The following is a 23,333-nucleotide window of genomic DNA, read 5'->3' as shown; positions in this document are numbered from 1 at the left end:
ATGAGTGAATTTGTGAGAACAAACAAAATGAGTGAATTTGAGAGAACAAACTGAATAAAATGAGTGAATTTGTGAGAACAAACTGAATAATATGAGTGAATTTGTGAGAACTGAATAAAATAAGTGAATTTGTGAGAACAAACTGAATAAAATGAGTGAATTTGTGAGAACAAACTGAATAAAATGAGTGAATTTGTGAGAACAAACTGAATAAAATGAGTGAATTTGAGAGAACAAACTGAATAATATGAGTGAATTTGTGAGAACAAACAAAATGAGTGAATTTGTGAGAACAAACAAAATGAGTGAATTTGTGAGAACAAACAAAATGAGTGAATTTGTGAGAACAAACAAAATGAGTGAATTTGAGAGAACAAACTGAATAAAATGAGTGAATTTGTGAGAACAAACTGAATAAAATGAGTGAATTTGTGAGAACAAACAAAATGAGTTAATTTGAGAGAACAAACTGAATAAAATGAGTGAATTTGTGACTACAGCGCCTGTGATTTGTTTCCTGAGATTATAGCTAACCCCATGACTCAGGTCAAGTCCTGGAATATCTCTGTTCCACCTTATGAACAGGCTGAGGGAGGCGGTACCAGAGAGGCCGGGGGAGGCGGTGACAGAGGCAGCCGGGGAGGAGAGTGGGCCGAGGCGGGGATGAGAACAGCTGAGTGCAAGCTCGTGAGAGATATCGGATCCGGGATCGGTTCGGGTGATCTTACACAGACGTTGGTTCTACCTGCCCCGCTGCCTGTGGGTATAACTGCAGCTATCTGCCCTGTCTGAGGGTCATAAACAGCGGAGCCAGTTACCCAGGAGAGGCCCCATAAGCCCTTTAGCCGGAGAGAGGCCACACACACAACCCCTGACTGAAGAGGTCCTCTGTCTCTAGAAGGTAAAAAGACTAAAAGCCCTTGCTAGGGGAGGTCCCCCAGCCCTGAAAGGAGGCCGCGCAGCCTCTACCGGGAGACACCGCACAAAGCCCAGTCTCCAGAGGCCTCTCACCGCCGGGCTGACTGTGAGACAAAGGAGCCCAGTCACCGGAACAGCAGCTCAGGCCGCAAGCTCCTGTATTCCCCGCGGCCTTCCCCGGTGTGTCCCGGGACGCCCCGTCCCTCCCCGTTTGCCGCAGGCCGCCATGGCCCAGCAGCAGATGACCAGCTCACAGAAGGCCCTCATGCTGGAGCTCAAGTCGTTGCAAGAGGAGCCGGTCGAGGGTTTCCGCATTACCCTGGTGGACGAGAGCGACTTGTACAACTGGGAGGTCGCCATCTTTGGGCCCCCCAACACCCTTTATGAGGGGGGCTACTTTAAGGTAAGGCCTACTGGGGTATTTGCGTTTCCCGGGCCTCTCATCTTGGTATCAGCAGGCACCGTTGTGTTTATAAAGTATGTGTTGTGTGTATGGTATTTGTTATTGTAGGGCCCCTATAAGCACCAGCCTGTGACACAGTTCCGCACAATGCTCTCAAGTTCTAGGTAAAGCACTGGGTTCCGCAGTAAAACACTAACAGAGAGGTTATTTAACTCTAAAGCATCAGCTCATGTTATTGGGCCAAGAGAGGCCTTAAAGCCATACTAAATAGTGCAGCAAGACAATAGCACATGCAATGCCCATGGTTTGTTGGCACCAAGTGATGTCACTTGACCCCAAGAGTATATGTGATGGGTGTTTTTTTTTAATACAAATACTTTAAAAAGTAATGGAGGATCTATCTAGACAACATCATGGTAAGTATTTGTGCTGCTAGTACTTACTGCACTGTATAATAGGCCTTTATATGTTTTATAAAGTAGCTTGTTTGGCACATATGACGGTGGACACCCCTGTCTCACAAGGATGGCAAGGGATGAAGTGACATTTACAACAAGGGACATTCTTTAAGTTTATGTTAATCTAGGCCTCTATTAACGTACTCACCCTCTGTCTTTGTTTTCTTCATCAATGTTTTTTTCCCCATTCTTTCTTTAACAGGACATTGTCATTGAAACAGATTTTATAATAAAATAAACTGCTTTACATTGTTTATTTTTTGCATGCTCCTGCAGCACTCTGTAAGGATAAGCGTTGGATAGCCAGCTGGCCGGTTACCGACTATATCCTTATGTGGAGTTGGAGGGGGAGAGAGAGCCTGGTGTGCTACTTTGCCTATGTGTTTAGTCCCTTAGCAACAGTAAAAACATACATGAGCGGGTTTTGTTTTAATATATATTTTATCAGAATCTCCATTTAATGTGTAATTATACCTTTTATGTACACATTCAAATGATTGCTATAACAAAGGGAGGAACATTTTTATGGTTTTATGCAAATAAAAAACAATCCTAAATGATTATCTCATTAATTCTCTGACCTAGTTGGCCAATGATCAAATATACTTTTGTAAGAGATTCAAAGCTTAGTCTCTTCTGCCAGAGGGTTTCATAGTTTTAGACCAGAATGCACCAAATCTACAGGATTCGGTCCCTTCAGGCCTAGGTGCCCCTGAGCCATCAGTAATTTTGTCGCTAAAGCGTTTCCATGCTTATGTGACTGTGTATTTGTAAATTTCATAAAACTAATTTCCTGTGTGACATTTTGTAACATAGAATGTCAACAAATTTTTATTTGAAAGCTTTACATTTATGCTAAAGATCAGTATAGTGTATTGAGGACCCAGCCAGCTCACCATATAGGGGGGAGGGAATAAATAAATGTATTTCGTCAGAAGTTACAGTTGATTGGCCTCAGTCATTATTTTTCAGAAACTGCGTTGTATCCTAATTGAAAGGCTCTACAGGTTGGAAGCTGTCTTCCCAGACAAAGTTCTGATGTCACGTTCCTGTGAGTTCTCACACCCTTGACATTTTTTCTCAACTTTGAACAGTGGAATATCCTCTGGGCAAAAATTCCATATTTCGTTTATTTCCAAACTTCCCCTTTATTTTTTGTAGTTTAAAATGCGATTGCGTAAAAGAACGGCATGTAGCCTAATTCACTCGTACAGTTGCAGGGATATTATAGTCAAAATGTTCTGACTTATATATGATTAAGCCGCAGCTGAGCTGTGTAAAGTGAAATTACCACAAAATTCAAATTTTTGTGAAGTTATTAATTTAGTCCCAGCATACTATATTATTTTTTTTAAATATTATGGAAAATATGTATACAAAACATGCAGGGATACTAAATCCACATTTTGTTTTCTTTCGTGATTCAGATAGAGCATGCAATTTTATGTAACTTTCTAATTTACTGCTATTAATTTTTTCTTCGTTCTCTTGCTATTTTTTAACTTTTTATTTTTTAAAGCAGGCATGTAAAGCTTAGGAGCCTACATTTTCTTGGTTCAGAACCTGGGTTACGTTTGCTTATTGGTGGCTATATGTAGCCACCTATTCAAAGATGTAATTCATCTGTGTGCATTTAAATTTTTTGACCGGAATGTCCCTTTTTAAAGACAGATTTAAATAACTAGTTAGATGAGAGCACCAGCTCGTGTTAAATTCTGTAGGCTCAGGTAAATGTTGGCATACTTTAAGTGACATTAGGTACTAAGTAAATGTGCTCATAGCAAAGATTGCCCTGACAAATATGTAGACATTGTGTTTTTAATGTTAACATTTTAGTGTCCTTAAAGATATGGTGGCTGCCATGTTGTAACGTAAGTTTTATTTATATGACTGTGGAATATAGTAGGGTCTGCACTTACTCTTCTAATAGAATTTTGAAATAGATTACTGGAAAAAGGGACAAAATGCCGACAGACAGAATGCTGAAGCATGTTCCGAGTTTGGCCAAGGGCAGATACGCTCCAGAGTGCTCTGTTCTGATCAGAGCCTTGGGTGCCGCACCACCTCTGGGAACCTAACCATGGGTCCCAGCCCTCACGTCTTGTAATTCTCTTTCTGGGAATGATATATCCATCGATCTCGTGGCCGGACTGTTATCTAAAAGCCACTTGTCTGTCGGACTATTATCCGTCGGCCAAATGTCCGTTGGCTAACTGTCCGGCCACACTCAAAACGCTTAAAGGATTACCTTCTGTTATAATTTTTAAGCTAAACAACTAACATATTAAAGTTAATAAACATTAATTAAAACCTACTGACCTATATTTTCTCCAAAACGAAGTTACATAACGTTCTAAAAGTTATATCTTTTATTCGCCGATGATGTCACGTTATCCTGCCCACTATTTTCAGCACTGCATGTTCAAAATACTTAAACCAATAACTTTGTGTTTAAAGCGCCATTTTGAAACCTAGGTATTGTAAACGGATTGGTACAGAGCAAAGGATACCCATGGAGTGGGTTTGGAAAACAATTACATTTACAGACAAGATTTCTGATATACGGTAGAGATGTTAATGAAATGCTATTGATAAAAAGCGTATTTGGGGTAGTTAGTAACAGGCATAGAAAATATTTACTTACAGTGGCCCTTTAATGCCACTATCTGGACAGAGAGGAGCAAGCACTCTGTTTATATGTATTTTGCTGCAAAAGTAGGTAAAATCACCGTCTTATATTGTAATGTTCCCCTTTTAAACAAGATCATGTTAGAGACGGTCAACACCAGAATTTTTGTTGTTTTAAAAGATAGACAATCCCTTTATTACCTATTTCCCAGTTTTGCATAACCAACACTGTTGTATTTTTATATACGTTTTACCTCTGTGAATAACTTGTATCTAAGCATCTTCTGACAGCCCCCTGATCACATGACATTTTATTTATTATCTATTGACTTTCATCTGTCAGTTACAGAGTACTATATAGCTGCATTTTTATTTTTTTTTTTGCATACCAAAAGGCAGAGACATAAACTAACATTAAAGTGCAATAAAGTATATCAAACAAAGGTCTGAATATTGTCAAGCTAAACAAATATATTTCTCCTTTTAGACATGCAACCATTCTGTTCTTCAGTGGTGAGCTTTGCCAACCACGGTAATCGGTGTATCATTTGAATAAACATCCTGTTTAGTTACATTTAAAATTGCAAAATGTATGAACAAGATGGGACTTTTTCACATGTCCATTTTTCAGCTGCTGATTGTGTGCTCTGTAATTGGCTAGAGCTAAGATGACCAACTGGCAGCTTATGGGCGGGCCACATGCGTTGCTCTGCACATGGTTTTTGCGACCCCTGGGGGAAAAAAGCACAACTTAGAATGTGTGCCAGTTGTTTTGGCCCCAAGAAAAAACTTAAAGTGTGTTTTGGCGACACACACGTATCATATTCTTTTGACCAGACTGGATCCATATGTTTTTGGGTTGCCCAAAATTAAAATGGTATTAGAGTGTATTTGCCTGTTGGCTCATAGAGTAATGTTAACAGCTCGACCGTTTCTCTTCCTTGTGCAGGGGGGAACCCCAGACTAGAATATATTTTTGATTGCCAGGCAACTAATATAATATTGGGCTGATCGTAGAACCCCACATTTTGGACAGTTAGTCAAAACCATTAATTCACAGATATTGACAGAGCAGGCAGATGTCACATGGGATCCTGAAAACAGGATTAGATGCTTCTTATATAAATGGGAAGTTTCTTTTGTATGTCCCAGAACGTTTAAGATATAGAGTTGTATGCTCATTTAGCAATAGCTTCTTTATGTTAAATGAAAACTTATGAGGTATGATGGTGCTTTAAGGATAAGGCGCTATTTGTCTAACATCATCCGACTTGCTTGACATTGTCCCCTTTTGCTCTTGATGATCCCTTGGGAAAGTAGCAGGGAGTTGCAAGTCTGTGGGTCCTCCATGAGGGAACATCTACATATATCTTAGTGTGAGTGGTTTTTCTTTTTATTCTTATATCTAGCAAAACCAAATTGTGTGACCTAATAGATTAACTGTACTTTGATTCTTGCTTACTATCTCTTGTACAGTATTTAATTTCTGCATGGTGTCTACAAATTATTGGATATTTACCTTCCAGGCATTTGGGTTTTCACTTGAGAGTTCTTTAAATAAAGATAGAAAAACAAAAGGTGACCACAACTCAAGAGCCACCTGGAGTGGAAAACAGAATCTAGAGGTCAATCTGCCTACACTAAACCCTGTGCCCCTGGACAGTTTTTAGGGCACATATTATTTGTCTGTAACAATACATTTATATGTAGCCTTAAGGCTTCTAAAATATTTAGCTTTTCCTTAAAGCTTCTAAAATACTGTTCGTTGGTCTGGCTATCACTGGGCTGAAGCATGGGGGGAATTTATGCACCAATCAGACGCTGCCTATGCTCTAAGCAAATAAAAAGTGCCAGTCTCTAAGATTTAAAAAAACCCCTAACGCAGCATTTTTAATGCATTTGTTTTGCAACATTTATTAAATGGACATAAATTAATATTCCCAGAATACTATTCACTTTTATATGCCCTTACAAGGGCTAGAAGTCCTTTCTATCAGGGATATGAAAAAGCAGCACTTAAAGGGACTGGAAACCCAAATGTTCTCTTTCGTGATTGAGAATACAATTTTAAACAACTTTCCAATTTTATTTCTTATATCTGATTTTGTTACATTATTTTAGTTATCCTTTTTTGAAAAGCATAGCTAGCTAGGCTCAGCACCTGGGTGCTATTTGCTGATTCTGCACATATAAAATATGCACCTGCACTGATCAAGCAAACGCTGTGTAGTTTTTGCTGTGGCAGGGTTCTAAATTTCAAGGACTTCTCTCCTGCTTCTCTGGGATGCAGTGGAAAAATCAGTTCTTTCATTCCAATGTTGATTCGCTATGTGTCATTAAACCTTTAACTGGGAATTCAGTTTTGTTAATCCCTTTTAAAGGATCAGTTACCAAAACAACAAAACCTGTATGTTGCACACTATAGTGACTTAATTATTACTGTCCCTAATTGGCAACAGCAGAGAATGTAACCTAAGTTACAACATAGCAGCTCCCACACTAAAACTTTACACTTGTTTCATTAGTTGTTTAAATATTGGCAACATTTTTAAAATTCTATTTATATTCTATTTAGCATTTTAGTGTTTAATGTCCCTTTTTAAATTCCACACGTTTTATTTGCTAAGGTAGAAAGACTGCTCATCTCATCCTAAAGCCTTTTGTGGCTTCTTGTAATATATCTCGGGTATTTATATAATAACCTTGATCAAGATTCTGTAGTCTGATGACAAGTTGCTATCGGGCTTATAAAATAAAAATAAGTTTGCCACCATACTTTTTTTTTAAAGATTTTTTTTGTTTGTTTTAAAATGTAATTTATTTCCCACCCAGACTCGGTCATCAGGCATCTATCATTTAGTATAATCATAGGAATCCAGTTGAGATAACATAAAAATGTGCGTTCTGTATATATTTGTAGTGTAGCTAAACATACTAGACAAATGTTGCACATGGAACCCACTTTATTTTCTTTCCTTTCCTCAGGCCTCCATAACAGCCCAGATGTTCAGGATATTTGAACTAAAGCACAGGTGAAATGTGCTGTAAAACATTATTAACCTGCTCTCAACCAAGGTGATCCTGAAAATCTGGCCTGTTAGGGAGGCCTGTGGACAGGTTTGAAAACTCCTGATAGAAATTGCATGCTCTAAAACAAATTTCTAATTGACTTCTATTATTACATTTTCTTCTTTCTGTAGTTATCTTTTGTTCAAAAACAAGGACTTAAGCTCAGGAGCGTGCACATATCTGGAGCACTATATGGCAGCAGTTTTGCAAGAATGTAATCCATTGCAAGAGCGCTATTTCCTGCCATAAGTCTAAACTGTATCAATATGTTGAGTCGCCTTACAGACTACAGTATAGCTAGTAATTAATGGGGGTTATTATTGTAGTTTGCTTTTTATTAGAATGTCCCTTTAAGATACAGTAAAGGTGTTTTTTGGCTGAAACATACTATTTGAAGAAATCCGTTTTGAAACCCTGTGGCTGTTTCTTCTAGGCAGTTTCCTGTTTGGAAGCGGCAGCGCTGCCATTTGGGACGCTTACCTATGTGTTAATCCCCTTTCCAGGGCTTAAAGGGACAGTAAAGTAAAAAGGTAAACGTTCATGATTCAGATAAAGCAGGCCGTTTTAAGCAACTTTCCAAATGACTTCTATGTTCTAATTTGTTTAGTTATCTTGGTATCCTTTGTTGAAAAGTATACCTAGGTAATGCACTACTGGGAGCTAGCTGATTGGTAGCTGCACGTTTACACCTTGTTATTGGCTTGCCGGTGTATTCAGCTAGCTCCCAGTAGTCCATTGCTGCTCCATCAACAAAGGATGCCAAGATAATAAAGCAAATTTGATAATAAAGTAAAATGGAAAGTTGTTTAAAATTCTATGGTCTGAATCCTGTAAGAAAAAAAGTGTTTCGTGTCCCTTTTTAAATGCATGTTTATGTAAGATCAGTTGAGCAAATCTAACATATCTGTCATGTTTGCATTCAAATTTACCTTTACTATTTTTTTTTTTTTTTTTCCTTCTAATTACAGTACTGAAGTATAAAATATATATCATTTTTTTATTTTAACTTGCCCACTCCTGTCTCTGCCTCCAAAGCTTGTTCATGAGGTTTGCTCACTGCCTAGCTTCTTAATTAGTGAGTGTGCAGTCTCCTTGCTGCTGCTGAGCATAAGCAGGATGTCTGGTGAACCCAGCAGACAGGAGAGAGCATGTTCATGAGGTTTGCTCACTGCCTAGCTTCTTAATTAGTGAGTGTGCAGTCTCCTTGCTGCTGCTGAGCATAAGCAGGATGTCTGGTGAACCGAGCAGACAGAGGAGAGAGAGCGTGTTAAAAGCAGCCATGAGATTGGCTTTCCCACTGGGGAAGTATGGTCGGACATCCGCAACGCAGTTTAGCAAGTAATATCTAATAGTTTATCATTTTCCAACACCTGAGATATATGCACAGATCATCTACCCTTTTTAAATCTATTTGCAGTTTTACAGATCTTTCACGCTACCGTAAAATTAAACACTTGCATTTTCTTTTATTTCGCCTAAATAAATATATTGTTTCTTTAGCTCAAACCTTTAACTCTGTGTATCCCACTTTTTTATTTCCCCTCTCTTCCATCTCAGAGCCTTATTATTTCAGACAAGTAGTGCATTTCTGTAACCGGTCTTGTGGTGCCTCTGGCTACAATGAGCAGAGAGCTCTGTAAAGGGAAGAAAAACAGCCTGTGTTGGGATGGGGTGTGTAGATTAGGAGCAAAACTGGCGGTGAGTCTGCATTTCTGAGAGCAAAACTTAAATATGCCGGGGGGGGGGGACGACAATTTATATGCAAAGCCAAACACACAGTTTTCAGAGCCACGGAAGGGTGTAGCTATGTTTTTGAATAACTTTTTTTTTTTTCTGTTTGTCGGGTGTATGTTGAACTAATATTGGCAGTGTGGCCCATTTGTTTTCATTTGAAACACACTAAATAGAAATCTCATTTACAGTGCAATTATTTTTAGGTGGCTTTAAAGTGTCACTCAAGTCCAAAATAAACCTTTATGATTCAGATAGAGCAGCAGTCTTAAGGCTCTTTCCAATTTACTTCCATTATCACATTTTGCATACATATACACGCATGCGCACGCACACACCATTTTCTGGGGGACAAGATCAGTTATCTACTGTGTTTTTAAACACACAGTACTCCAGGGTCAATAGTCTTAAAATGGATTTGACTAACCTGGACACCACTGTTGCCTTTAACCTCTGGCGTCCTGTTGTGAAACCATCAATAGCCCCCAACTTGAAGTTACCAGCCGCACCTCAAATTTTGCGGCTGGATGACTTCCAGGCTGGGGTCCTTTCCAGACCATGCAGCTGGAATCTGCAAGACTTGCTGCAAGAGAGGGTGCAGCCCATGCATATTGATTTTCAGTAAATAATGCACTTTTTAGCAAGTGTCATCAAGAAAACTAAGCAATTCGTTTTACATGACAAAGACAATTTTCCATTGATAAAAGGTTTAGGAGCAAGACTAAAAATAAATAGAAGCTGTGAATACCAGGTACTTTTTGTGTCGAAGGCTGTAGGTTACTGAATGTGGTGTCAGTCTTGACAAACAGTGAGCTGATCTACAGAAGGACTGCCCGTTGGCTTTCTGAGTTGTGTGAATATCTCCCCTTTCACCCTGTAATTGGTTCCTTATTAACTTTCTTTTTTTTTTTTTTCCCTTTAAGGGCTATTTTAGGGCATGTTAAGCATCCTGCTTGCTCTGAAATCATTTTAAATAGATTTAAGGGTACATGGGGGTTGATTTTATCAAAGGCTACGCAAGCCTTTCAACCCCATTCTCACAAGAGAACCTGCAAGTCATATTTAACAAGCAGCGGTCATCGGATCACTGCTTTCCTAACCTTTCACCACCTCTAAAGTGGCGAATTTCAATCTCCCCGGTATATTGATAGCACCTGCCCGCGGGTGATTGGCTGTGTGAGGGCGGGATTGCATGCAAGTGCAAAATAGTGCTTGTGAGCAATGCTGAATTCCGCCAGAGGCGAGCTGCGGTGGACAGGGGTAATACTGATTTCTGGTTAAAAAAAGACAAATACAGAAACCTAAAATAAACTGACAAAACAAATTTAATACAAGAGGATTATGGTTTACAATCTATATGATTTTAGGTAAATGATTTAGATCACGGCTACTGAAACATTTGTCTTGCTCTCCTATGTTTCTTTATCCATCTAACATATGAACCAGCTGTCCATATAACAGGAAGTAAAATATGTGAACTGAGAATGCCATGTTTGCTCTCTGTTCACTTGAGCAGCAATATGACCACTACACACAGGTCGCAAGAAAGTCAGTCAAAGGGTTAAATTATAGTTGAATGTTACAGTGCAGCTATTTATGTTGACAATTAGTTGGTTCAATTGCTCTTTGCTATTAGACTTTTCTAAAATGACTGTTATGCTTTTCTGGCACTCAAGGGGGTAAATCATTGTTTAGTTAATCAAGGTGTTCAATCTCTAAAACCGATTCTGTGTAACTTGCCTATTGTTCGTAGAAGCACGTCCTGTGTTTAACCTAAATAAACTAGAGCCTTCTGCACAGTCACCGGTCTGTGTGAGTCACTCTGTTGACTGGTGTAGTTTTTGTTGAGTAAACTTATCATTGTGTGTGTGTTAAAATGACTTGGGATCAAGTAAAATTAGCACTGAAATAAAAACTGTAAAGAGGGACATCAAGTCCAAATAAACTTTTATGACTCAGCGCATGTAGTTTTAAGACACTTAAGGTGAATGTAAATTTTGATGCTTAAGTGCCCGGTTTTTATTTTTTTTTATTAAAAACAGGGGCACTTTAATAAATCAGAATTTACATTTCACTCATTGTGAAGAAATTCTTAACTTTTTAAACTTGACAGCAGCTCCAGCTTCCTCCGGTCTGATGTCAGAAATGATGGATAGGTCATCCTCCAATCACGGCTCCCCCCGGGGGAATCAGTGTCTGATTCAATGCTGTGATTGGAGGAAGCCGGATTCATAATTTTAGACCCAGGTAGAGGTTTTTGCGACGGGTGGAGGATGCTGGAGCTGCTGTCAAGATTAAAAGGTAATTTTTTTTTTTTTTTTTTTTTTCCCCCCCCACAACAGGAGTGAAAAGTAAATTTTGATGAATTAAAGTGCCCCAGCCACTTAAGCATCAAAATTTACATTCACTTTACCAGTTTCCTTTTTTTTTTTTTTTTTTTTTTTTTTTTTTAACACTTTCTGGGGAACTAGTTCCTACTGAGCATGTGCAGAAGCTCACAGGGTATACGTATACTAGTCTGTGATTGGCTGATGTCTGTTACATGATACAGGGAGCCGGAAAAGGGGAGAAAAAAAAAATAAATTTGGCAGAAAAAATATCTCATGGTTATTTGCAATTCACCCCCCACAAAGGGGCTAAATATACAGAAGTACCACTCAAGACCTGCTGGTTCCAAGTGGACAATGCTGCTGATCCCATCACCAGTTCTTTTGTACAACCCTGCTGTGTAACTAGTGCCTCTGATTTGTATCGGCACATTTTCTGCTTGGAACCCGCACTACATCTGTGTTTAACCCTTTTGCGGGGAGTTCAAGACTAGCAAAACTTAAGTGACATAGTTCTAACAAATTGAAACTTGTCATTTTTCAACTACAATGGGCCTTTAATCTGTATTGTATTTAGATGCACAACATTTTCCCCCATATAAAGTAACCACAATGTGCTTGTTTTCTAAAAGAATCTCTTGCTTGTCAGATCAAGTTCTTATTGCTCAGCAGGGCCTCTGTATGACAGGGTTTCAGTTCTTGGTCCTCAGTGAGCTGTAACCAAAAGCAGAATTATTGGTATGGTATTTAATTGTGATGCATAAAACACCTTGTATCTAAAAGACTTTTTGTATAGTATTGCAATAAATGTAATGTCAGTTAAGTGTGAAACATTTCTGAATACATTAAAGTGAAAGTCAAAAGGCACTTTCATTCGTTTCAACCGTTAACTGTTCAACAAGACAGCTGTAGCAAACAAAGTATTAAAGTGAAAATCAACCATAGCGCTTTTGAAACGCTAGGGTTAACTGTTGAAACAAATAAAAGGGCACTTTCATTCATGAAGTATAAGATACTTCATGCAGAAAGTGCCTTTATTAGTTTCAACCGTTCTTAGTTGCTACGGCAGCCCACGGCCAAAAAATGTTTTTGCTAAGAGTTGACGTTTTCACCTCTTGGCCAATAGCCGTACGGTAAATCCGGCTCCCATGGGCGCCAAACCGGATTTACTGCACAGCTATTGGCTAGGAGGTAAAAAAAGTCAACTCTTAGCAAAAACATTTTTTGGCCGTGGGCTTCCATAGCAACTAAGAACGGTTGAAACTAATAAAGGCAATTTCTGCATGAAGTATCTTATACTTCATGAATGAAAGTGCCCTTTTATTTGTTTCAACAGTTAACCCTAGCGTTTCAAAAGCGCTATGGTTGATTTTCACTTTAATACTTTGTTTGCTACAGCTGTCTTGTTGCAAAATCCCCTGCCCCTCTGATCTACTTGCCTTATTTGTAAGAGCCTGTCCTTGGTTATTGCTGTTATAGAAGTGGATACCCACTGTTTGTTAGCAAACTTGCATTGTTTTATTATCTTGTCACATTTGCTGCCTATTAAGAACAGATATGTAGCGGGGTTCGGCTTGTGTGCAATTGCAGATCTTAGAATCTGAAAACCGACCGTTAAATCACATATATATATATATATATATATATATATATATATATATATATATATATATATATATATATATATATATATATATATACATATACATACACACACAACTGGAAAGGTTAGTTACCGCATCTGGCCAAATGGGAAAGCTCAGGCACCACGTCAAGGTCCTTTCCATTGCCTGAGTCCCTAACACAGCCACACCATCATGCGAGCTCACAAAGCCAAACAGACTGAGAACAAAGAAGGGGTGCACAGGTGGATGTAATCACCCATAGAAAATACAAAACCTGGAAGGGAACTGCACTCCAAGATCGGATCAGGTACACATCCTGTGACTCAGCAACATCCAGCCCTGGGTGCTAAATAGCACTCCAAAAAAAGCTGTGATGTCACCAGAGACACAGGAAAGGACCTTGACGTGGTGCCTGAGCTTTCCCATTTGGCCAGATGCGGTAACTAACCTTTCCAGTTGTGATTTTATCTTAGCTGTGAGCTAGCTGGTGAGTGCTGGGTGTTTCTATGTGTTGTATTACTTTTTATTTGTAATCCCCCTTGTTTCTTGCACCCATTCCGGACTGGGGTTAACTGCCTGTCTCACAGCTTTTTTGGAGTGCTATTTAGCACCCAGGGCTGGATGTTGCTGAGTCACAGGATGTGTACCTGATCCGGTCTTGAAGTGCAGTTCCCTTCCATGTTTTTTATATATTATTATTATTATTATTTCCTAATTTAAACATTTAATATTTCATTCCCCTATTAAGATCTGCGCTTGACCCATTCTTTACTAAACTTGCCAATGCTTTCTTTGCACACAATACATCCTTTGGACTGGCTGTTCTTCAGCCCGTGCTCTGCGTAGCTCAGCTAGCTGTGCCTGCAGGTGTCTGTGAGACAGAGGTTGTCTGATTAACCTGACATGATTTTGAAAGTGCAACCTCCTCTTTCTGTGTATGAACGCATTTCCTCACATTTATTTTATTCACTTCCAGATTCCTTTTTTAAGGTTTCCTGCTATCTCAACCTCCTTTATGGCTGCTTATCCTGCTGCCCTGTCTGAAATCCCGGGAGCCCAAGTTCATAATACTTCTTGCTCCAAACTTTGTGGCTGGCTCCTAATGTCATAAGATTATCAGCATCTGTCTCGTTCTGTAACTGAATAATACCGGTGGATGCTGTAAATCAAAAACCTAATAAAACCTTAAAAATAAATATTACATTTTAATATTAAATAAAAAAAATTGATCTATATTACTTGCTTACATACCAAGAGGCAGAATATCACTATATAAAATATCCCTATAGTTTACTGATCAGGGATTAAAAGCTACTAGCCAAGGTATGGGACTATTGGAGACGCGTGTGTGTTTGTATATGTATGCAGTGTTCTCTCCAGGACATTTTTAGTGGGTGCACCACCTGGCTGATTTTTACTGACCACCCGACTAAAATTTTAGCTAATAAAATGTTCAATTATTATTGAACAAATTATCATTAAATACATTCAATTTGTTCTTTGGATAGCAGAAATATTAGGCTATTTTATAATGCCACACAGCTTGCAAACTTTTCTGTGTAGTGTATGTATATATGTGTATATATATATATATATATATATATATATATATATATATATATATATATATATATATATATATATATTCCCCATCTCCCCCCCCAAAAAAAAAAAAAAAACCATTGTGCAGATAAATTATATTTGGCAGAGCTCTCATTTTTATTTTAATTTCTGAGGAAATAACTTTCTTGGCAAGTTAAACTGAGCTCAGGCAAACACTATAGCAAGAAACAAGTTGCCATGGTAACAGTGGTTTTTCTGATAACTGGTATGTTTTTATCCTTGCTTGTAATTTACTTTTGATGGATGTATATGTTTGTCCATATATTGTGTGTTAAGTTTTGTCCCTAGATTTTTAAATGAGTTTTTTGTTTATTTTCCTATAAATAAAGTTGGGGTGTTTTTGTCTGAAGAAGAAAAAAAGTGGGGGGTTGGTTCTGTAAAGTATCCTCACTTTATTGATATTACATAACGTGTGCATGACCAGCTACTGTTTGAGGACACTGTGATTTGCCCAAGAAACTCTTCATCTACAGAAAGGGTTATTAGACTTGACATGAAAGCTGTACATTGTGTTAAGTCACTGAATAAAAGTGCTTGCAATGCTTTAATAATTAATGGTTAATGCTTTTATCCTACTGATTTTATATGTAGTTGCCATTCCAATTTACTGTAATAATCTTCAGATGCAGGTTAGTGAATTCTATGGTTCTCACGTGTCTGAGAGCAGAGACCTATATGCAGTGTGCAGTCACTGAGCTGTCCCTTTTACACAACTGGTAGAAGCTATTCTCTTCCTTTTCGTTCAGGCTACCTTGTTTTTATACAATCGGTTTATACATTTTATTTTTTTTATTAAAAAAAAAAGCTACAAATAAAATCGCCTCTGGTGTGCGTATATTTATTTTGACCGTTCGTATAATTTCAATTGTGAAATTGATTTAAAAAAAAAAAATGCCCTTGGAGAAGCTGCAGTGGATCATACATGGATTTGTCCTCTGACCTTGCAACATCATACAGTGATTGCTTCATGAGCTGATTCTTATTGACCACAGCAAAGGAAATAAGATAAACCTGCTCAAGAAATGTTTATGGACTGCAAAACCATGCAAACTTTAACCACTTCATGGTGAGGCTATGTGTTTAACATCGGAACGATACTAGGCACGACCCCAGTTTGAGTGTGCTGCAGGATGCCGGAACGTCCTAACAACGATAAGGGGTTAATATCTATTGAACATGATGCCCAGGTAGTCATTAATGTGCCCAATAGTACTTTATTTTCTGCCCATTCCCTAATCTTGATATTGAAACCAGTGCCAGCATTAGACCGAAAAGGCTAAAAATTGTTAAATAAGAAATAGCAAGGCAAAATCATTTCCCATCTTTGTTGGCAGGGGCTGCTGTGTACACCAATGAGCATTGCGGTTTCACTGAGAGCATTGGATGCATTTCTTATTGTTTTAAATTGCCCTGCCAACAATCACTGTACTTCAATGTTACTTCCCTTGGTTTAAAGGGACACTCAAGTCAAAATAAAACCTTCATGATTCAGATGGAAAGTTGTTTAAAACTGCATGTTCTAATTTACTTCCATTAAGAACATGTGCCCAGTCTTATGTGCACATAGGGGTCACCTTGACTTCAGCTAAGGTCACATATAGGAACATATTGGTGTGGTCTTTCCAAACACACGTTTTTGGTGTCTAATTTTAGACAGTGCACATTTATATGCAGATGGGATTTCATTCAACATCGACTGAATGTAGTATTTGTCAACTGACCTCTATCAAAGAAACTAAAATATGTCTTGCTTACCCTTCAATTACTTTACAAGCTGGATCCAGTTATAGATAACAAATTATTTAAACATAAAAGGGAGGATATGAAACCCAAACATGTCTTTTGTGATTCAGACGTAACATAACATTTGTAAGTTTACAATTTACTTCTATTGTCAAATTTTGCTCGTTCCCATGTATTCTTTGTTGAAGTGATGCCTAGGTAGGTGTCGAGAGCTTTACATGGCAGGACTTGGTTCTACCATCTAGGGCTCTTGCATATGGATATAACTGCTGCCATATATTGCTCCAGACACGTGCACACTCCTGAGCTTATGTACCTAATTTTCAATAAAGATACTGAGAGAATGAAGCAAATTTGATAATGGAAGTAAATTAGAAAGTTGTTTAAAATTGTATGTTCTATCTGAATCATCAAAGAGAGAATTTTAGTTTCATATCCCTTTAAGCCAGAGTTTGATACCCCAGGAGCCAGAGAGACTCTAAATTCTAGTTCTGTTCCTTTAAAGGGACAGTATACTATTTGTAATTACAAGAAATTTCTATTGTCTTGCGATTTAAATAACACAACCCGTTTCAAAAACTAACATCTTGTTTACTGCCAGCCTGGTAGCATTCTAAAGTGGTGGCAGATTAATATTTTGTAGCATTAGCATTTCCTGTTTATAAATGTTACTTAAAGGGGCAGTCTATTCCAGAATTGTTTAAAGGACCAGTAAACATAGTAGATTTGCATAATCAACAAATGCAAGATAACAAGACAATACAATAGCATTTACTCTGAATTTCAAATAAGTAGTAGATTTTTTTTCTAACGAACTTCAGTTATGTCTATTTCCACTCCCCCTGTACCATGTGATAGCAATCGGCCAATCACAAATGCATATACGTATAGTCTGTGAATTCTTTTACATGCTCAGTAGGAGCTGGTGACTCAAAAAGTGTAAATATAAAAGAATGTGCACTTTTTTTTTAATGGAAGTAAATTGGAAAGTTGTTTAAAATTACATGCTGTATCTAAATCATGAAAATTTAATTTGTCTTGAGTGTCCCTTTTAAAAAGATAGATAATACCCTTTTTTTTTTTCTTCTTATTGCTCATTCCCGTTTTTGCATAACCAACAGTTATATTAAAGGATTACTTTCTGTTATAATTTCTCCAACATTGGTGTGTCCGGTCCACGGCGTCATCCATTACTTGTGGGAAATATTCTCCCCCACAGGGAAAGGCAAGGAGAGCACACAGCAAGAGCTGTACATATAGCTCCCCCTCTGGCTCCGCCCCCCAGTCATTCTCCTTGCCGCTCTGAACAAGTAGCATCTCCACGGGGATGGTGAGGAGTTTGTGGTGTTAGTTGTAGTTTTTTATTCTTCTATCAAGAGTTTGTTATTTTAAAATAGTGCTGGCTTCTATTTACTCTACAACAGAAAAGTGATGAAGATTTCTGTTTAAGAGGGCTATGATTTTAGCACAAGTAACTAAAATCCATTACTGTTACCACACAGGACTGTTGAAACTAGAGAACTTCAGTTGGGGGTAACAGCTTGCAGACTCATCTGCTTCAGGTATGACAAGTCTCCTTCTAACAACACAGGCTAATGCTAGATGACAGTAATTTTTCCCCTCAGGGAAAACGGTAAGCCATTTTTCTTTCACCTCAGCAAAAAAGATAACAGGCTTCCCCTTTTTGAATTTTATGCTGGTAGACACTGTTAGGGGCCAAATCGATTGGTTTTTATTGCAATATCATGGCATATGAAATGTTTTATGAGCTCATATACACTTGGGGACGTTTTTTATTGATCTGGCTTGTTTTAGACACCTAAATCTAGTCAGGAAGGCCCCTTCACTCTAGTGTACTGAGGGAGGAGGCCTCATTTTGGCACTTCAGCTGCGCAGTTGATTTTCAAGGCAGTGCATGCAGTCTCATGTGAGAGGGTCCTGTGGCTCAGAAAGTGACTCCAGAAGGCTTATTTCTGTGGATGGTTGACCCCTAAGGAAGGTAAAAGCTACAGCAATGCTGTAGCAGGGATTGTGGTGTATAAAAACTGTTAAATCCAACAATTTGCTCCGGTTTGCTTGTTTTGCTAGAGTCTCCATATTTGCTGTGCAATACTTTATACGCATTAAGACACTGGGGTCCAAATTTCATAAAAATCGGATATTGCCTTCATAGTTTTTTGAACATTCAGAAATAAAGTGTCATTTTATTATTTAAAGAGACAGTAACGTTTTTGTTTAAAATCGTTTTTATTGCATTGTTTGCCTGCCTAAATCTGTTTAACATGTCTGGGCCATCAGATAACCTATGTTCTGTGTGTGTAGAGACAAATGTGGTTCCCCCTTCGAGTGTTTGTGATGATTGTGCCATAGCGTCCAAACAAAATGAGGACAGCTCTGTTACATTTCATAATGTTGCCCAAGATGATTTATCTAATGAAGGTAGTGGGGATAGTTCTACATCCTCTCCTTCTGTGTCTACACCAGCTTTGCCCGCGCAGGCGACACCTAGCGCGCCAGTGCTTATTTCTATGCAACAATTGACAGCAGTAGTGGATAATTCTATAGCAAATCTTTTATCCAAACTGCCAGCATTTCAGAGAAAGCGTGATTGTTCAGTTTTAAATACAGATAAAAAGGATGAACAATCAGACACTGACGATGCTTTATCTATTTTACCCTCACATCAATCAGAATTGGCTGTGAGGGAAGGGCTGTCTGAGGGTGAAATTTCAGACTCAGGAAAAATTTCTCAACAGGCAGAACCTGATATAGTAGCATTTAAGTTTAAGCTAGAACATCTCCGCGCTTTGCTTAAGGAGGTATTAGCTACTCTGGATGACTGTGATTCTATGGTAGTACCAGAGAAGTTGTGCAAATTGGACAAATTTTTAGAGGTCCCAGTGCACGACGATGCTTTTCCTATACCCAAGAGGGTAGCGAGCATAGTGGAAAAGGAGTGGGAGAAGCCAGGTGTACCCTCTGCCCCACCTCCTATATTTAAGAAAATGTTTCCCATAATAGACCCTAGAAGGGACGCATGGCAGACGGTCCCGAAGGTTGAGGGAGCTGTTTCAACACTAGCGAAGCGCACAACTATTCCTATAGAGGACAGCTGCGCTTTCAAAGATCCTATGGATAAAAAATTGGAAGGATTGCTTAAAAAGATTTTTGTTCAGCAAGGGTTCATCCTTCAACCAGCTACGTGTGTTATTACTGTCACTTCAGCGGCGTCCTTTTGGTTCGAGGAACTAGAAAGGTCGCTCCAGAAAGAGACTTCCTATGAAGAAGTCATGGACAGAATTCACGCATTAAAATTAGCTAATTCCTTTATATTGGATGCCGCTTTTCAAATAACGAAATTGGCGGCGAAAAACTCAGGTTTTGCTATAGTAGCGCGGAGGGCGCTTTGGCTAAAATCCTGGTCGGCAGATGTGTAGTCCAAGACTAAGTTACTGAATATTCCTTTCAAGGGTAAGACCCTTTTTGGGCCGTAATTGAAAGAAATTATTTCAGACATCACTGGGGGTAAGGGCCATGCCCTCCCACAGGATAGGCCTTTTAAGGCTAAGAACAAGTCTAATTTTCGTTCCTTTCGCAATTTCAGGAACGGACCGGCTAATAACTCCACTGCCGCTAGACAAGAAGGTAACGCGGCCCAGCCCAAACCCGCTTGGAAGCCCATGCAAGGCTGGAATAAGGGTAAACAGACCAAGAAACCTGCTGCTGCTACCAAGACAGCATGAAGGGGTAGCCCCTGATCCGGGACCGGATCTGGTAGGGGGCAGACTATCTCTCTTCGCTCAGGCTTGGGCAAGAGATGTTCCGGATCCTTGGGCACTAGAGAGAGTCTCCAAGGGATACCTACTAGACTTCAAGGGACTTCCTCCAAAGGGAAGATACCACCTGTCTCGCTTATCTTCAGACCAGATAAAGAAACAGGCATTCTTACATTGTGTAAGAGACCTATCAAAGATGGGAGTGATAAACCCAGTCCCCTCCGGGGAACAAGGTCTAGGTTTTTACTCAAACCTGTTTGTGGTTCCCAAAAAAGAGGGAACTTTCAGGCCAATTCTGGATTTAAAGATATTAAACAAGTTCCTCAGAGTTCCATCCTTCAAAATGGAAACCATTCAGACAATCTTGCCGACAATCCAGCAGGGTCAATATTTGACTACCGTGGATCTAAAGGATGCATATCCCAATCCACAAAACTCATCATCAGTTCCTGAGGTTCGCTTTTCTGGACAAACATTACCAGTTCGTGGCTCTTCCATTCGGTTTAGCCACCGCTCCCAGTATTTTCACAAAGGCGCTAGGGTCCCTTCTAGCGGTCCTAAGGCCGAGGGGCATCGCTGTAGCACCTTACCTAGACGACATCCTAATCCAAACGTCGTCTCTTTCCAAAACAAGGGCCCACACGGACATTGTGTTGGCTTTTCTCAGATCTCACGGGTGGAAGGTGAACATAGAAAAGAGTTCACTGTCACCGTCCACAAGGGTTCCTTTTCTGGGAACAATAATAGATTCTGTGGAAATGAAGATCAGTCTGACAGAAGTCAGAAAGTTAAAGCTTCTAAACGCTTGTCAAGTTCTTCATTCTATTCCTCAACCCTCCATAGCTCAGTGCATGGAAGTAATAGGACTAATGGTCGCAGCAATGGCGTGGTTCCTTTTGCTCGAATTCATCTAAGACCATTACAGCTGTGCATGCTCAATCAGTGGAATGGGGACTATACAGACTTGTCTCCCCAAATTCAAGTAGACCAGGTAACCAGGGACTCACTTCTCTGGTGGTTGACCCAGGATCACCTGTCTCAGGGAATGAGTTTCCGCAGACCGGAGTGGGTCATTGTCACGACCGACACCAGCCTCTTGGGTTGGGGCGCGGTCTGGGACTCTCTGAAAGCTCAGGGTCTATGGTCTCGAGAAGAGTCTCTTCTCCCGATAAACATTTTGGAACTAAGAGCAATATTCAATGGGCTCCTGGCTTGGCCTCAACTAGCGGAAGCCAGGTTCATAAGGTTTCAGTCGGACAACATAACGACTGTTGCGTACATCAATCATCAGGGGGAACAAAGAGTTCCTTGGCGATGAGCGAGGTGTCCAAGATCATCAAATGGGCGGAGGATCACTCCTGCCATCTATCTGCAATTCACATCCCAGGAGTAGACAACTGGGAGGCGGAATATTTGAGTCGTCAGACTTTCCATCCGGGGGAGTGGGAATTCCACCCGGAGGTCTTTGCCCAGTTAACCCAATTATGGGGCATTCCAGACATGGATCTGATGGCGTCCCGTCAGAACTTCAAGATTCCTTGTTACGGGTCCAGATCCAGGGATCCCAAGGCGACTCTAGTGGATGCATTAGTGGCGCCTTGGTCGTTCAACCTAGCGTATGTGTTTCCACCGTTTCCTCTCCTTCCCAGGCTCATAGCCAGGATCAAACAGGAGAAGGCCTCGGTAATTCTGATAGCTCCTGCGTGGCCACGCAGGACTTGGTATGCAGACCTGGTGAATGTCATCGGCTCCACCATGGAAGCTACCTTTGAGACAGGATCTTCTAGTACATGGTCCATTCGAACATCCAAATCTAGTTTCTCTGCAGCTGACTGCTTGGAAATTGAACGCTTGATTTTATCCAAGCGTGGGTTTTCAAATTCTGTGAGAAAACCTGTGACTAGAAAGATTTACCATAAAATATGGAAAAAATATATCTGTTGGTGTGAATCCAAGGGATTCTCCTGGAGTAAGATTAAAATTCCAAAGATTCTCTCCTTTCTCCAAGAAGGTTTGGATAAAGGGTTGTCAGCGAGTTCTCTAAAGGGACAGATTTCTGCTTTATCTGTCTTGTTACACAAACGACTGGCAGCTGTGCCAGATGTACAAGTTTTTGTTCAGGCTTTGGTCAGAATCAAGCCTGTTTACAGACCCATGACTCCTCCTTGGAGTCTAAATTTAGTTCTTTCAGTTCTTCAAGGGCTTCCGTTTGAACCTTTACATTCCATAGATATTAAGTTACTATATTGGAAAGTTCTGTTTTTGGTTGCTATTTCTTCTGCTAGAAGAGTTTCTGAATTATCTGCTTTGCAGTGTAATCCACCCTATCTGGTTTTCCATTCAGATAAGGTTGTTTTGTGTACTAAGCCTGGTTTTCTTCCAAAAGTTGTTTCCAACAAGAATATTAACCAGGAGATAGTTGTACCTTCTTTGTGTCCGAATCCAGTTTCAAAGAAGGAACGTTTGTTACACAATTTAGATGTAGTTCGTGCTTTAAAGTTCTATTTAGAAGCAACAAAAGATTTTAGACAAACCTCATCTTTGTTTGTCGTTTACTCTGGTAAGAGGAGAGGTCAAAAAGCTACTGCTTCCTCTCTTTCTTTCTGGCTGAAAAGCATTATCCGATTGGCTTATGAGACTGCCGGACGGCAGCCTCCTGAACGAATCACAGCTCACTCTACTAGGGCTGTGGCTTCCACATGGGCCTACAAGAACGAGGCTTCTGTTGATCAGATATGTAAGGCAGCGACTTGGTCTTCTCTGCACACTTTTGCCAAATTCTACAAATTTGATACTTATGCTTCTTCGGAGGCTATTTTTGGGAGAAATGTTTTGCAAGCCGTGGTGCCTTCCATTTAGGTAACCTGATTTGCTCCCTCCCTTCATCCGTGTCCTAAAGCTTTGGTATTGGTTCCCACAAGTAATGGATGACGCCGTGGACCGGACACACCGTTGGAGAAAGTAATTTATCAGGTAAGCATAAATTCTGTGTTTTAAGCTAAACAAGTAACATATTAAAGTTAATAAACATT

The 23,333-nt window shown here is 39.6% G+C and overlaps 1 protein-coding gene across 1 annotated transcript in view; it reads left to right on the top strand.

The window, feature by feature from the left end:
- The first annotated feature begins 640 nt into the window (after positions 1-640).
- The window catches only part of UBE2R2 (ubiquitin conjugating enzyme E2 R2), an 83,228-nt gene continuing 60,535 nt past the window's right edge, over positions 641-23,333 (top strand). Inside the window, exon 1 of the mRNA XM_053701041.1 lies at positions 641-1,321. Coding sequence (XP_053557016.1) covers positions 1,145-1,321 — 177 coding nt within the window. The 5' untranslated portion in view covers positions 641-1,144. The remainder of the gene's footprint in view (positions 1,322-23,333) is intronic.

Source organism: Bombina bombina, chromosome 2 (genome assembly GCF_027579735.1).
Source record: "Bombina bombina isolate aBomBom1 chromosome 2, aBomBom1.pri, whole genome shotgun sequence".
NCBI classification, from domain to species: Eukaryota; Metazoa; Chordata; class Amphibia; order Anura; family Bombinatoridae; genus Bombina; species Bombina bombina.
The sequence above is the reverse complement of the archived record's forward strand: the minus strand, read 5'-3'. Positions and strand labels throughout refer to the sequence as shown.